At 41.8% G+C, this 12,141-nt stretch overlaps 1 protein-coding gene across 1 annotated transcript in view; it reads right to left on the bottom strand.

Annotated features, from left to right (window-relative positions):
• Positions 1 to 12,141, bottom strand: part of EPHA4 (EPH receptor A4) — a gene marked incomplete at its 3' end in the record, with an annotated part of 97,903 nt that overhangs the window by 11,519 nt on the left and 74,243 nt on the right. The window contains exons 6-11 of the mRNA XM_080349820.1: positions 10,484 to 10,608; positions 9,135 to 9,294; positions 7,942 to 8,053; positions 2,746 to 2,804; positions 1,870 to 1,983; positions 1,504 to 1,689 (exon numbers count right to left, since the gene is read on the bottom strand). Of these exons, the coding sequence (XP_080205946.1) occupies positions 1,504 to 1,689; positions 1,870 to 1,983; positions 2,746 to 2,804; positions 7,942 to 8,053; positions 9,135 to 9,294; positions 10,484 to 10,608 (756 nt within the window). The remainder of the gene's footprint in view (positions 1 to 1,503; positions 1,690 to 1,869; positions 1,984 to 2,745; positions 2,805 to 7,941; positions 8,054 to 9,134; positions 9,295 to 10,483; positions 10,609 to 12,141) is intronic.

Below are 12,141 nucleotides of genomic sequence, written 5' to 3' on the forward strand. Positions count from 1 at the left end.
TGCATACAGTAATTTATAACTGCTAGAGCTGTAATAGCTCAGGGGTTTCCAGCCTCGGTGGGATTTCAACACAAAGATCCCTCTGTTGCCTTGCTTTTAGAGAGGTGCTAGAAAAATCACTGTCTGCAGCAAACACAGTGGCCTGACCACAACGCCCTTGCCTTTGGCACAACAACAACAAAAGAAAGAGAGAATCAGACCTGCAAAATTTAAACTGACTATTATCTTCTAATTTCGGTTTAGAGGGAAGCCCTCAGCAAATTATGAGCAAGATCAGTCCAAAACCCTATTTTCCCTAGTGGAAACTGTCTTGAAAACCAAGCAGTTTGAGCCATTTTCAACAACTGTGAGAGAGGGAAGCACAAATGAGTAAGGGTAGGATTTCCAGAAATACAAGTGGTAGGGTAAGCATCCAGCTCCCACCGACATTCAAGAAGTACAGGGGTTTCAGTGGTATTTATTGATGGCTTTGACAACGCTCTATGGGAGATATTTTGTTCTTCTAGTAATATTTTATTTTTTTAACTTTTCATCCATATTTCATTTTAATTCCTTACACTATTAATATCCTGTGTTCATGTTCATCATGCACAACATCAGCTGCACAAGGTAAGCTTCACAAATTCCAGCCTTTAGCAGCAGCTCCCCAGATCCCTCTCTGCTTTCTTTGCTACCCCGAGCACGAGCCCTTACACCCAAAGGGTCTTTTAGGATCAGCACCCAGTGCCAAGCTTTGCCAACATGCTACCTAAGGCGGGCAGCATAGGGACAATAACTACACCACCGCAGCGGAACCTTATCAAGTCAGACCCAAGCACGTCTGCCTCACAGGTGTATTTTGAGTTGTAGCCTATAAACAGCACCCAACGAGCGCTGCCATTCTCTAAGGCAGGGTTCATGGCACAGTGAACGCTAACAGACTTAAAAAAAACCCAAACCAAACAAACAAAAAGATCAGCCAGGTAAATTCTGCTGAGTGAAATTATCATACCTGTGAATCAGAGAAAACAAATAAGCAAGTTTCACACTAAAATAGCCTCCTTCATTTCAAAGGCATGCTCCTTACATCTGTGCTTTGTACCTTAAACATATGACTCTGTAGTTTTGTTTTGATATTTTTCCCCCAACCATTTTAAATTCTTTGCTCACCATCTGCTTTTGCCTGCCCTGTAACAATCAGCTCAGCCTAGCAAAGATGCCTGCTTGGCATAGCAGGAAGGGGGAAAAAAGCCAACCCCTGCAGTATTAATTCCCCCTACAAAATCTTGTACAAGCTGCCTACGGATAGAGTATCAGTCGAAACCATAAACCCATTTATAGCTGACAACAAGATTAATGGCTTGTCCTGCACCGATTTCCTCCTATTAGCTATCAGTGGACCTGTTCCATCTGTCATTTCACAGGAAAGAGGGTAAGAAGGAAAAAAAAACCAGCACACACCACCACAGACTTAATTTCTCAGTGATTTCCAAACTGGTCTTGTCATAAAAACGACCTACTTACATTTAGTAACAACACCTTCCAAGTGGATGATATTGGGGTGGTCAAATTGTCCCATGATGCTGGCCTCACTCAGGAAGTCTCTCCTTTGTTTATCAGTGTAACCAGCTTTTAGAGTCTTGATAGCAACACAGATTTCTCTTTTTCCTGGTACTTTGAGACGTCCACTGCATACTTCACCAAATTCCCCTGAAGGAAAAAGGCACAAGAATCCACGGTCACGAACACAAAGCACACACTTGTGTTGTCAAACTGTTGTGTCAGTTAATTTGGAGGAACTGTCACACAAAAATCATAGGATCCCATGTTCCCTAAAAGCAAATTTAAAACTGTATTTTCAGAAAAAAATGCAAAAGTTCTGGCACTTACCCACACCAATAACTTTTTCAATCTTTATGCAGGAGGCATCAATTTCTTTGGCAAATTCTCTCACAGCTTGGTTTGGATCCTCATATGTAAAAGGATCCACATATGTTCTAACACCTGCAAGGCAGAAATGTTTTATTTGAAGTCACTGATCTACATGCTGCTGAACACAGAACATATGAGACTGAAGCCTTAATGATATACAACAGCAAAGAGAGTGTACAATAAAAATGTACTGTAAGCCAGGAATGACTGATGAAGGAAGGACTTCATGTATTTTTCCCCAAAATTGATTTTTTTAAATGTAAACATTTCATAATTCCAAATATTGATGTAAGGAATCAGGCTTTTGCCAATAGATGAGCTTCGCAAATCACCTGTCATCACTAAAATGCCAATAGCCTGTCTAAGGACCTCTGAGACTAAAATAGATCACATTTCCCTTTTGGGACCTGGGTGACTGAAATGGACGTAATAGTAGGATTCAGTCCTAGAAAAAACAGCAGGAAAGTTCACCTTTCCTCTCCTGCAGGATTGCCCCTGGCCCATCCAGAAACTGCCTTAGCAGAATATTGTGGGGAAAAATCATGCCTAGATATCACTACTAAGAACAGACGTCTATCAGTGAAACAGAACAATGGAAATAAATGAAAAATAAACGATGAACCCTTCTCCTGTCTGTGTCCTACATTTTTTTTTACCCAGATACTTCTATTTTCCCTGTTACTGAAGTGCATGGTTTTGAAGGAGGATGTTTGCAAGAGTGGAAAACAGAAACATATTCATCTCAGAGGAATGTCATCCCTTATTTCCCAAGCATCAGAACACAGGACATGTTTTACGAACCGAATCAAAAAATCCAAGCATCACTGCCTTTACCTTGGTTCAAATGTTTCTCCTCATCTGCCTCTTGCTTAGCCTTACTGTACTTACTGCGCCTGTCGAAACAAAATGAAAGAGCATTACAGTTCAGAATAAGTATCTTTGAGACAAGCTCGGTCTTCTTAACGTGCTGAGACTTGAGTTGTTTGCACCTGCCACGACCTGCGCTCGGCAGCTCCCCTGCAACAGCCCTGACACAACACACACCGGGGGTGGGAGATTCCGCTCCCCAGACTGCTCTAAGCGGTATTGGCATCAACAAAGCATCAAGGGAAACACACATCTCTGTGTTTGCATCTCGGCATTTAAAGAAAGAAAAGAAAGCTTGCGTTTAAACTACTTTTTCTTCAAACAGATATTTCCAATTCTGTGCAAAAAAGGGGCCTGTCGTGTGGATTTAAATGCTACAACAGCGGTGGTTTGGCAGATCGATTTTCAAACATAATTAGGCAAATGCCAATACCAACACACTTTAACTGCAAATTTAAAACTGGAAATGGTCTAGTAACATAGGAATGGCAGCAAAAAAAAAACCCAAACAACCCTGACCACCAAAAATGCAGATCCCCAAAATTTCGTTTGTTCTTTTAATCACTGTATAATTGAAGGGGGTAAAGAACTCCTGATAGCAGAGCTCCTCTACTAACCCTCTGAGTTGGAGACTATAATGTAGAGTAGTATGTTAATTCTACAGATTACTATTTCTACACCTACACACATTATATTGTATCCAGTTATGTATTTAATTAGTTCAGCTTTAAACTTCAATGGATAAGTGGCATCAAGAATGGATAATACAAAAAGCTAGTCTGTTAGGGAAGATATTGAGGAGTCAGCTCAGCCCAATGTGTACTGAGGTTCCCCAGCATTTAATGGTTTGTAGATGTAGGGATTAGATTTAGACTTTTCCCCATCGTTCCCTGGAAGTTCAGACCCAGGCATAAGAACAGACATTGCCAAAGTGAAGGGCTTATTTTTGCTCACTCCTCAGTTTGTCCGGTCCTATGGAAGGCCGAGTCTCCCAGCTAACTGGCAAGAGCCTGGGCTGGTGTGAAGAGGGAAGGCAGAAAGAGAAACCAAGGCTGCAGAACAGAGACGAGAGTGGCACTGCCTGTGATGTGCAGCCTGCTGCCTGCAGTGGGACTGGAGATTCCCCCTGCCTGCCAGGGGCACACCGGGTTAGAAGTCTGAAAATGGTGAATGGGTAGAGGAAGGTGAGAGCAAGACCTGTCAGGAGATGTGAGTTAAAAGGGGTCAAAAACTCGCAGGTAAGAGGAAGAAAAGAGATGACTGAGAGCCTCACTTGCAGCAAATTTTCCTAAGTCTCACCATTCCCCTCCTGTCAGCAAAACCTTCTGCCCATTAGCAAGAAGCATCTCACTTCCCACTCTGCAACTGGCCTGCGGGGAATGGCAGCTTCCCACCCCCAGCTGAAGGGCCATTTCCCAGCCTTTGTCTTCGCAGTCTTTTAGCACTGCGTGTCAAACCCACTAGGCTAATATAAAAACTATATATTAACCATGAAACAGAAGGAAAAAAAATCCTGTTTGACAAGTGAAGACTACCTGATCTTTGAATCAAGCCTCACAGCTCCCAACAACATCAACAGAACTTGTGTTCAGACATTAAACGCAGGTACACATCCAACCATAAACGGTTGGGAGCTTCTTTTCTTGATGAAAGTCAATTAAACGCAGATGGCTCCAAATCAGAGAAGCAACATTATTAAAAACCACACTGGATCCAAACATCAATTTAAACCATTTATTTGCCTGAGGACTTACAGCACTGGTATAATAGAGCGGAGTTAAATAAAAGGACTACGTTCTGTTCCTAGTTACTGAACTGGTTAAGAAGGAAGAGGCTACACGAATCTCACCCAGTGCCATAGGGCACTAAGTCAGCCGAGGGGATCTCAGAGGTGGTTTCAGGTTTTATACAACTTCTCTCAGAGGAAACAAAAAAAAGATTCTGCCTTTTAAGCAGGACCCCTTCAAATTAATGTTATTAACGTTCAGGCACAGATGGGACATATGAAACACAAACAGGCTTTGCATGAAAGCATTTTAAGTATGAAAAAATGCTCTTTTTGTCTTATTTTTAAAAGTACAAGCATCCTAACAACCAATAAAAACATAAACTTCCCCCACTAAAATCCAAAGACATACAAAAAGCATAGGAAAACAAAGGGATTACTGTTCAAGCAATGTAATTGTAGCTTATTAACTTTACAGAATACCTTCCAAACTAACTACCTACTTCCACTTCTCCCTGTGTCACCCCTTGACCTCTCCTGCTTGGCTGGGGGCAGGACACTCCTGCGTGCCATTGTCCCCTGCGCAGCCGGGGAGCCCCGTGCCATGGGGCACACAGGGCTGGGGCTGCCCCTCGGGGCTGCTCACCTGAGGGGCAGAAGGCAGCCTTTGTCACAGATCTGAACCCCGTAATTACAGGGATTTGGGCGGCGGTGGTGATTAAATAGCCAGCATTCAGGAGAAGAACACAGCAGCTTTCAGAAAGCAGAGGGCTCAGAGGCACAGGCAGATCTACAGGTGGGGGAAGTGATGAAGAGGAGGTGACAACAGAGGTGAAACAAGGACCCGAGGCCACAGTGCTGCACCCATCTCCTCCCCAAACCAGAGAGAGGCCAAGTGCCACGGGGTACCCAGCACCTAAAGGTGGGAAAACGCCTCTAGCTGCTCATGGAGCTGAAGAGAAATCAGTCTATCAATCAGAAAAATTTCTGATAGAAACTTTTAGATGGCCAGAGGATTCTGCAGGGCCATCTAACTGCACACAAGCCCTTTTAGAAAGAGAGTCTTTCTGTTTCAGACTTTCCTAAATCCTTTACAACTCTATTTGCCATACTCTGCGGGCTTTAGAAACACTCACGCTACCTCCTGCGCTCTGCTCTATGGGTATGCTCATCTTAACCTCAGTAAATTTAACCTACATTTAGGCAGATTAGTTCTCATGTTAACACAAACGCCATGGTTGCAGGACAGAACCAAACAGCTTGAGCCGCCTCAAGGCAAAGTCCTTCGGCAAATCCTGTTGTAAAGATGAATTTTGGGATCTGAGCAATGATTTGAAAAAATGGAATGCTAAATTAGTAGTAATAACCTAGAGTTCAAAAGTGGGCACCTAGAGCATATGCCCAGTTCCTACATTTGGCTCGCGGATGCAGAGAGGCCACGTCTGCAGGCCAAAGCGTGTTTTTGATTGTACAAATGTGAGTTTCAGGTCATGGCTAGATTACAAAACCTCCTTGTGGGGACTGTATGGACAGAAAAGCTTTTTCTTGTCTGAAGTCATTTTAGAAAAAAGTGTAATTATTTTGCTATTCACTTCTGCTGATGTAGAAACATCATGAAATATCCCCAAAGCCCACACCTCTAAATGACATTGGAAAAGTGGTTAAAATCATTAGAGTAATAGTGAATATTAAAGTAGATTCTGTTTACTGAGGGCTACTTCCAGATACTGGAGAGCTATGTATTGAGGAAGGCTATTAATTAGCAAGGCACTAGGCATTAGTATGCACAGAGGAGTTTCACTGTCCTATTATTGCATTCATCTTGATTTGTCTTTCCCCTTCCACGGCCTCCCTGAGACCTACCAGTGCAGAGCTACGGGACATCTCTGAACCCACGGCCACCGGGATACTTTTATCTCCATTCCCACCAGTATTGGTCCAGCTTTTTGTCCCTGCTGTCCACCTGCTCTTTGTCGTGTGTTGATCCCAGTGCAATGCTTGTGGGCAGGAAAAACCCAACAGACAGGCTGAGCGGTGTGAGGACCTGCCTGAGCGCACCCACGGCAGCCAGTCTGTCAGCTACCTGGCTCCAGGCAGCCCATCCTCTGACAGCTTTATGGCCAATACTAAAGAGAATCAATATGAGGGCAAGGGGTTGACATTTCATTTTCTAAAAAGTGATCCATTGAGGGCCAATCACCAAGCAGTGTTTATCAGCCTTGGGAAGCAACTTTTTTTATAGGAGGAGGAGGGGAAGGAATCATCTCAAAGCAGCTCGACAGGCTCAATTCTCCAAGGTGGCGACTCATAATTAGAAATCCAATGTATCCTGCTATCAATCCTGCCTTAAATAATAAAGTGATCAATAAAAGCAGAGAGGAGATTAAGTCATCAAGCTCAGCGATGCTATTTGCTGTTCCAGTGGCTTTTAATAAACCTGTCTCTCTGCATTACATTTTCCTATGTTTTGCTCTCCTTTCTCCTTGCCAGCATGGAGGCTTTGAGTTGAACACCCATAGAAAACTGTAAAAACGCATGTCTGCTTTCCAGGTATTACAAACATAGTGACTTAACTGCTCTTTAAGACAACATAAATTAAGAGAGCAAATCAAGAGGAATTTATCTGCATTTATAGCTGATGCCATTAAACTGATCAACAGAGACTGACAAAATGTGAATCCCTTAGATCCCAGACTTCAGATGCAAGTAGCGATACATTCAGTTTTATCTCAGAATTACACTAGAAGCAAAACCGTGCTGATCTTTTTAATTGAGACTGAACATAAAGATGACTACAGGAACACTCGCACCGTGTTTCTGCTACACTGTCCTCCCACTCTCAGGATTGTTCTTACTGCCTGGGTTGAATTTGGGAGAATGAACTTGTTGGAAGGTTATGGTCCTGCTCTGATGAAATAACCATCAATCCAGTCTGCTGTGTTACTGCCTGTGATGCTGAATGACTGTGGCTTCTGTTTTACAGTCATATCCACTCACACTGGAAGGACTAACCCAAAAAACTAATGCAGACTCATATAAACACAAAAATCACAAGCATAGCAGTCTGATGGCTTAGTTCACAACAATGCAATTGTTTATTCCCTGTCTATCAGGAGTGAGTCCAAGAAAATCTACTGTACCCATACCCATTAAACTTAACTTCAAATTACACTAACCGCAAATCTCTATCTGGCTTGCTTCTCAATGCCAGTTATTGGACTCAACTTTGCATTTGAAGGGCAAATAGAGCTGGAACTATTGCCATTACATCACATGCTGCTTGGTTCTAATGTTGAGAAGATCAAAGCTACATGGGAGAAGGCTTGTAATGCAAATGTACTGTTTATGATGCTAATCAAAGAATTTAGCTTTGTTTGGAGGAGACAAAAAGCTCCCTCATGAAAGACAGAGGGGAAGAGAGAAGCTTAAGTTCTTACCTCCTGCTGATGACAAAGGCTGCAATGAGAATGACCACAAGAACAACACTGCCAGCCACTGAAACAAGAAGCACTGTGGGATTGGTACCATCGCCAATGATGGGGGAAGGAACTGGAAACAGAAAAGGCAGCATTAGTGTCAGATACCCTCAAAAAATCAACCTAGGTAGCACTCAGTGGGGCTTTCTGGCTTGTGAAGGCAGTTTAGAGTAGCACTCAAATCTACTTTCAGGCCTTTATTATATAGTCATTTGACACAATTTTCCAACAGAGCCCTAATCAGTGGAAGACATGATGTTTGATAATGATTTGGGGAACTTCACTGGGAACATGGCTCCCTCTCCTTCTCCCCTTCAGTGTTTCTCAGATGGTAGAATGGCTCATTTTTTTCCATTTCTAATTGCTTTCCACTCTTCTTTCCTCCTCCTCTTTTTTTCTCAGTGGGGCCAGATTATCACTCCCCAACTGGCACAAATAGAATAAGTTATTTTAAAATATGTCTTCCCTCTTCCTGCTGGATTATTTTCAGCTGTTAACATCCTAAAGGATGTTGTCACTAACTAGCATGATCTTACATTGATATAAACAGACCTGTATGACCAAAATAAAATAAGCTTGGCCACATTGCCTTCCTGCCACTGAAAAGCAAATGTATTGGGGACTAAATTTGCATGTTTCCTTGAGCAAAGTGAAAAGCTCTACCAACAACATAAATTGAACATTCTGTCTTTATATGACTGTTTAAGGAAAAGTGCAAATATGTGAGCTGTTGTAGGATATCTAACTGCCCTATGTCAGTAGCTAGCAAAGGAGAATAACAGGGTTCTATTCTCCTGCAAATGATTTATTCTAAAAACATGTGCAAACATCTAAATTTACAGTACACAAAACAGGTACATAGATCTCTCAAGCACCAACGGCTTCCAAGTGTTTATAGGGTATGTGTCTCCTTAAGCCACACTGAAGTATTTTCATTGTTAGAATCTAGAATATACTAACAGCAGCACATCCAATAGGTGTCTCAGGTCATATTCACAGCATCACTAACAGTCATGAAGCCACGGAAGAGCATATTCCCAGAACGGACACACCACAGTCCAAGCGACCAACAGGAACGTCCCAACACGCAGCTCAGTTACATTTGTGCCCTTTGCTCCAGCAAAAGAAAAAGAGATCAGTGGGCATGTCATTACCTGTGTTAGTTGTGAACTCAAACGGTCCGCTGAAGTCTCCATAACCTGCTGCTGTCCTGGCCCGCACGTGAAATACATACGAAGTCAGGGGGTTCAAGCCTTTGATGTCCGTGTTCCTGGAGGCTGTCTTCACAATGCGATAGCTGCGCTCGTTTTGGTCCTAACAACAAAAGAACACCGTGGTGATCAAGTGAAAATGGCTCGCTGCACCATGAACTGCTGCACCGTGAACCGTGGACCATCACTTCCCTGCCAAAACTGTCACGAGGAAAGAAGGTGAGTAACAATGATGGAATTCCCGAAATACGTCCCGAGGGCTCCTGCTGTCGGCCTTGCTCAATAACTCTACGCTGCGTGCTGCACAGAGCAAGCCAAAAAAGGGTGACAAGGCAGTAGGTATGATGCTCATATATCACTGATTATTTAAGAAATCACACCACTAAATCCTTTGGAAAATAGCCAAGTCTTCAAATAGGATCCTCTTGATGAACAAGCAACATTTTACTCACACATGCTGGCACTTTCTTTTTCTTCTCACCAGCCAGGAGCCATATACATAAAAAAAGATTTAAAATATTTTTTAAAATAAGAGAGTTAGAAAATGTCTTCCAGAAGGTCCAATCTTAAAAACTATTCTATTTTTGGCTGGAAAATCCATCAGAAAACGTAGTAATGAGGTTCTTTGCAAATCAGATCCCTTTTACAGCACATGTTAGGGAAGCAAATATGTGATTATATTTGTAAAAAAAAATTAGAAGTATCCATGTGTGTGCGAGAAAGAGCGCACACAAGCAAGAGAAGGTAATCGTTCATTTTTGCAGAGAACCTTGAAACAAAACAGCTCTTTTCATAGTTCCATACTTGAGGAGTTATTTGTAGGAATAACATTTCTAACTTGGAAAGTATGAAGAACGTAATTTTCTCTATTAAAAGCCATCCAGCCCACACTATCACGCGAAGCAGAAGCTATCGGCAAACAGATTTTCTTCTTATTATTACTGTGTTATATACTTCATTATTATGCTTCTGTCTATGAAGTAAAGTTTATGTCTCACTTCTGCCCAACATTATTGATTCTCATTATAAATATGCTTGCTACAAAAGCGAGTAGTTCCTAGGTAGGAAAAAATAACAAAATAAACTTGTACCATACAGCTGGAACAGCCTATGAGTCTCATTCTTTCAAGCGACCATTTAATGCATGAAATCCTTAATTGGATTTTATTAAACTGAATCAATTTTGTTTCAAATGATGGAATCCTATCTGGAAATAAACTGTAACGGAATGAAGCAAAAAGCTCTCCTCAAACCCAAACAGAATTCCTTGCTTGACCGTTTCTGAACAGTACCTTTTCATAGTATTTTACTTCATATTCCAGGATAACTCCATTTGGCCTGTCAGGTTCCAGCCAAGCCAAGGCAACGCTGTGCCTTGTTATCTCTTTAGCCTGGATCAAAGCAATTGGGGATGGAGCTGCCAGGAAAAAAAAAAAGCAATAATTTAGTTTTAAAGTTTTTAATCATAGCTTTCCCAACATGAGCATTTTCAGAAACTGTGTTTTTCTTGCAGGAGGGTTATAAGTATTTAAGTATTTCACCAGTTTTCTCTTAACAAAATTGCATTTAATTCCTCTCTAATAAAGCTTTTAATTGGATTCTGGGCAGTACTAGATAGGTTTGAAGAAACATTACACTGAAATGTTCACAATGCGTAGGTACAAATCCCCCTGATAGGTTAAGGTACTAAAAGATTCTGCTTAATTTGTCTCCTTTCTTAGGCATAGTACATAGACTTATACTATTGTTGTTGTGATTCTCTTCTTCCGTCTCCTAAAATTACCTGGTGTTACTTCATTAGCTATTTGCTTTACAGAACTCTGAAATCCTGAGGAGCCAATCTGGTTTTGTGTAAAGCTGAGAAAATATTGCCACTGAATTAAGTAAGACCAGAATAAAGCTGAATACATATGCATTTGGACCCTCCCATGAAAACCAGGAAACTTGTATTTCAAGAGTCTGAGCCAATTTGTGCTTCCTAACTTGCTTTGCTAACGCCCCAGTCTGTGAGCAGTCCCTGGAGAACGAGGAAGCTCAGTGCCCAAGGGCCAGATTCTGGCTTTGATAGCTCCTTCCCAGCCAGAAGATATCAGAGATTGGTCCTTTGTGTACCAACCTGGCATCATCTGACCCTGCCCCATGTGGTGCTATATTGATGCGATGAATAGAAAAAGCAGGATTACGCTGCCAAGGGTAAGGGCTGCGTGATTTTTGGAAAAACTCTCCCTAGCAACAAGCTCAACTCAAAGATCCTTTAAACTGTATCTGTGTGCAGTAATAAGGGCTGCAATGAAGAAGATAATGGAAACCATCGCATTGTGCGCCCTGCACAGAGCCCCTGCTAATGCTGAAGTTCAGGTTTTTGACTGGCTGGAGGACAATGCATTCTCCCTTTGACTGTGATAGCAGTAGATTCATGGCTGCGCTGGGGGAACCGGTTTTCTGAAGATTTATGAACCCGGCTGCCCCTTTCTTGCTGTTGTGTTGCTGTGTGGTCACATCTCGAGCCAGCTGTTATCAAGTTCTTTTGATGCTGACAATAGCTGGTATAAATGGCGAAGTCTCCAAGGATAAAAAGGGACATTCATGAAATTTTTAATCTTATCTAACAAAGCTGTCCTGTATAACCAGAGATTAGAGGTCTTCCTAAATTGAATATATTTCTTCTTTTGTCCCCTAAAGCTGTAGACACGTTGCTCTTTTTTTTTTTCCTCTTTTCCCTTTCTTTTTGTTTCTTTTTCTACTCTTAACTTTGAGATGACGATTCATGAAAACGTTAGAGTATAAAGTATCCTTGAAACATGCATCCTTGAAAACTACCAAGAAAGACAAATAAATAAAACAGTCACAAAAAATGAAAGGAAAATTGAATGTTGAAAGCCTCAAACCTACTTGACCGTATCGGACAGTTCTGATGGAAGTGAAAATAACCAGTAGACACCGTACAGTC

The sequence above is a fragment of the Nesoenas mayeri genome (assembly GCF_963082525.1).
Source record: "Nesoenas mayeri genome assembly, chromosome: 9".
NCBI lineage: Eukaryota > Metazoa > Chordata > Aves > Columbiformes > Columbidae > Nesoenas > Nesoenas mayeri.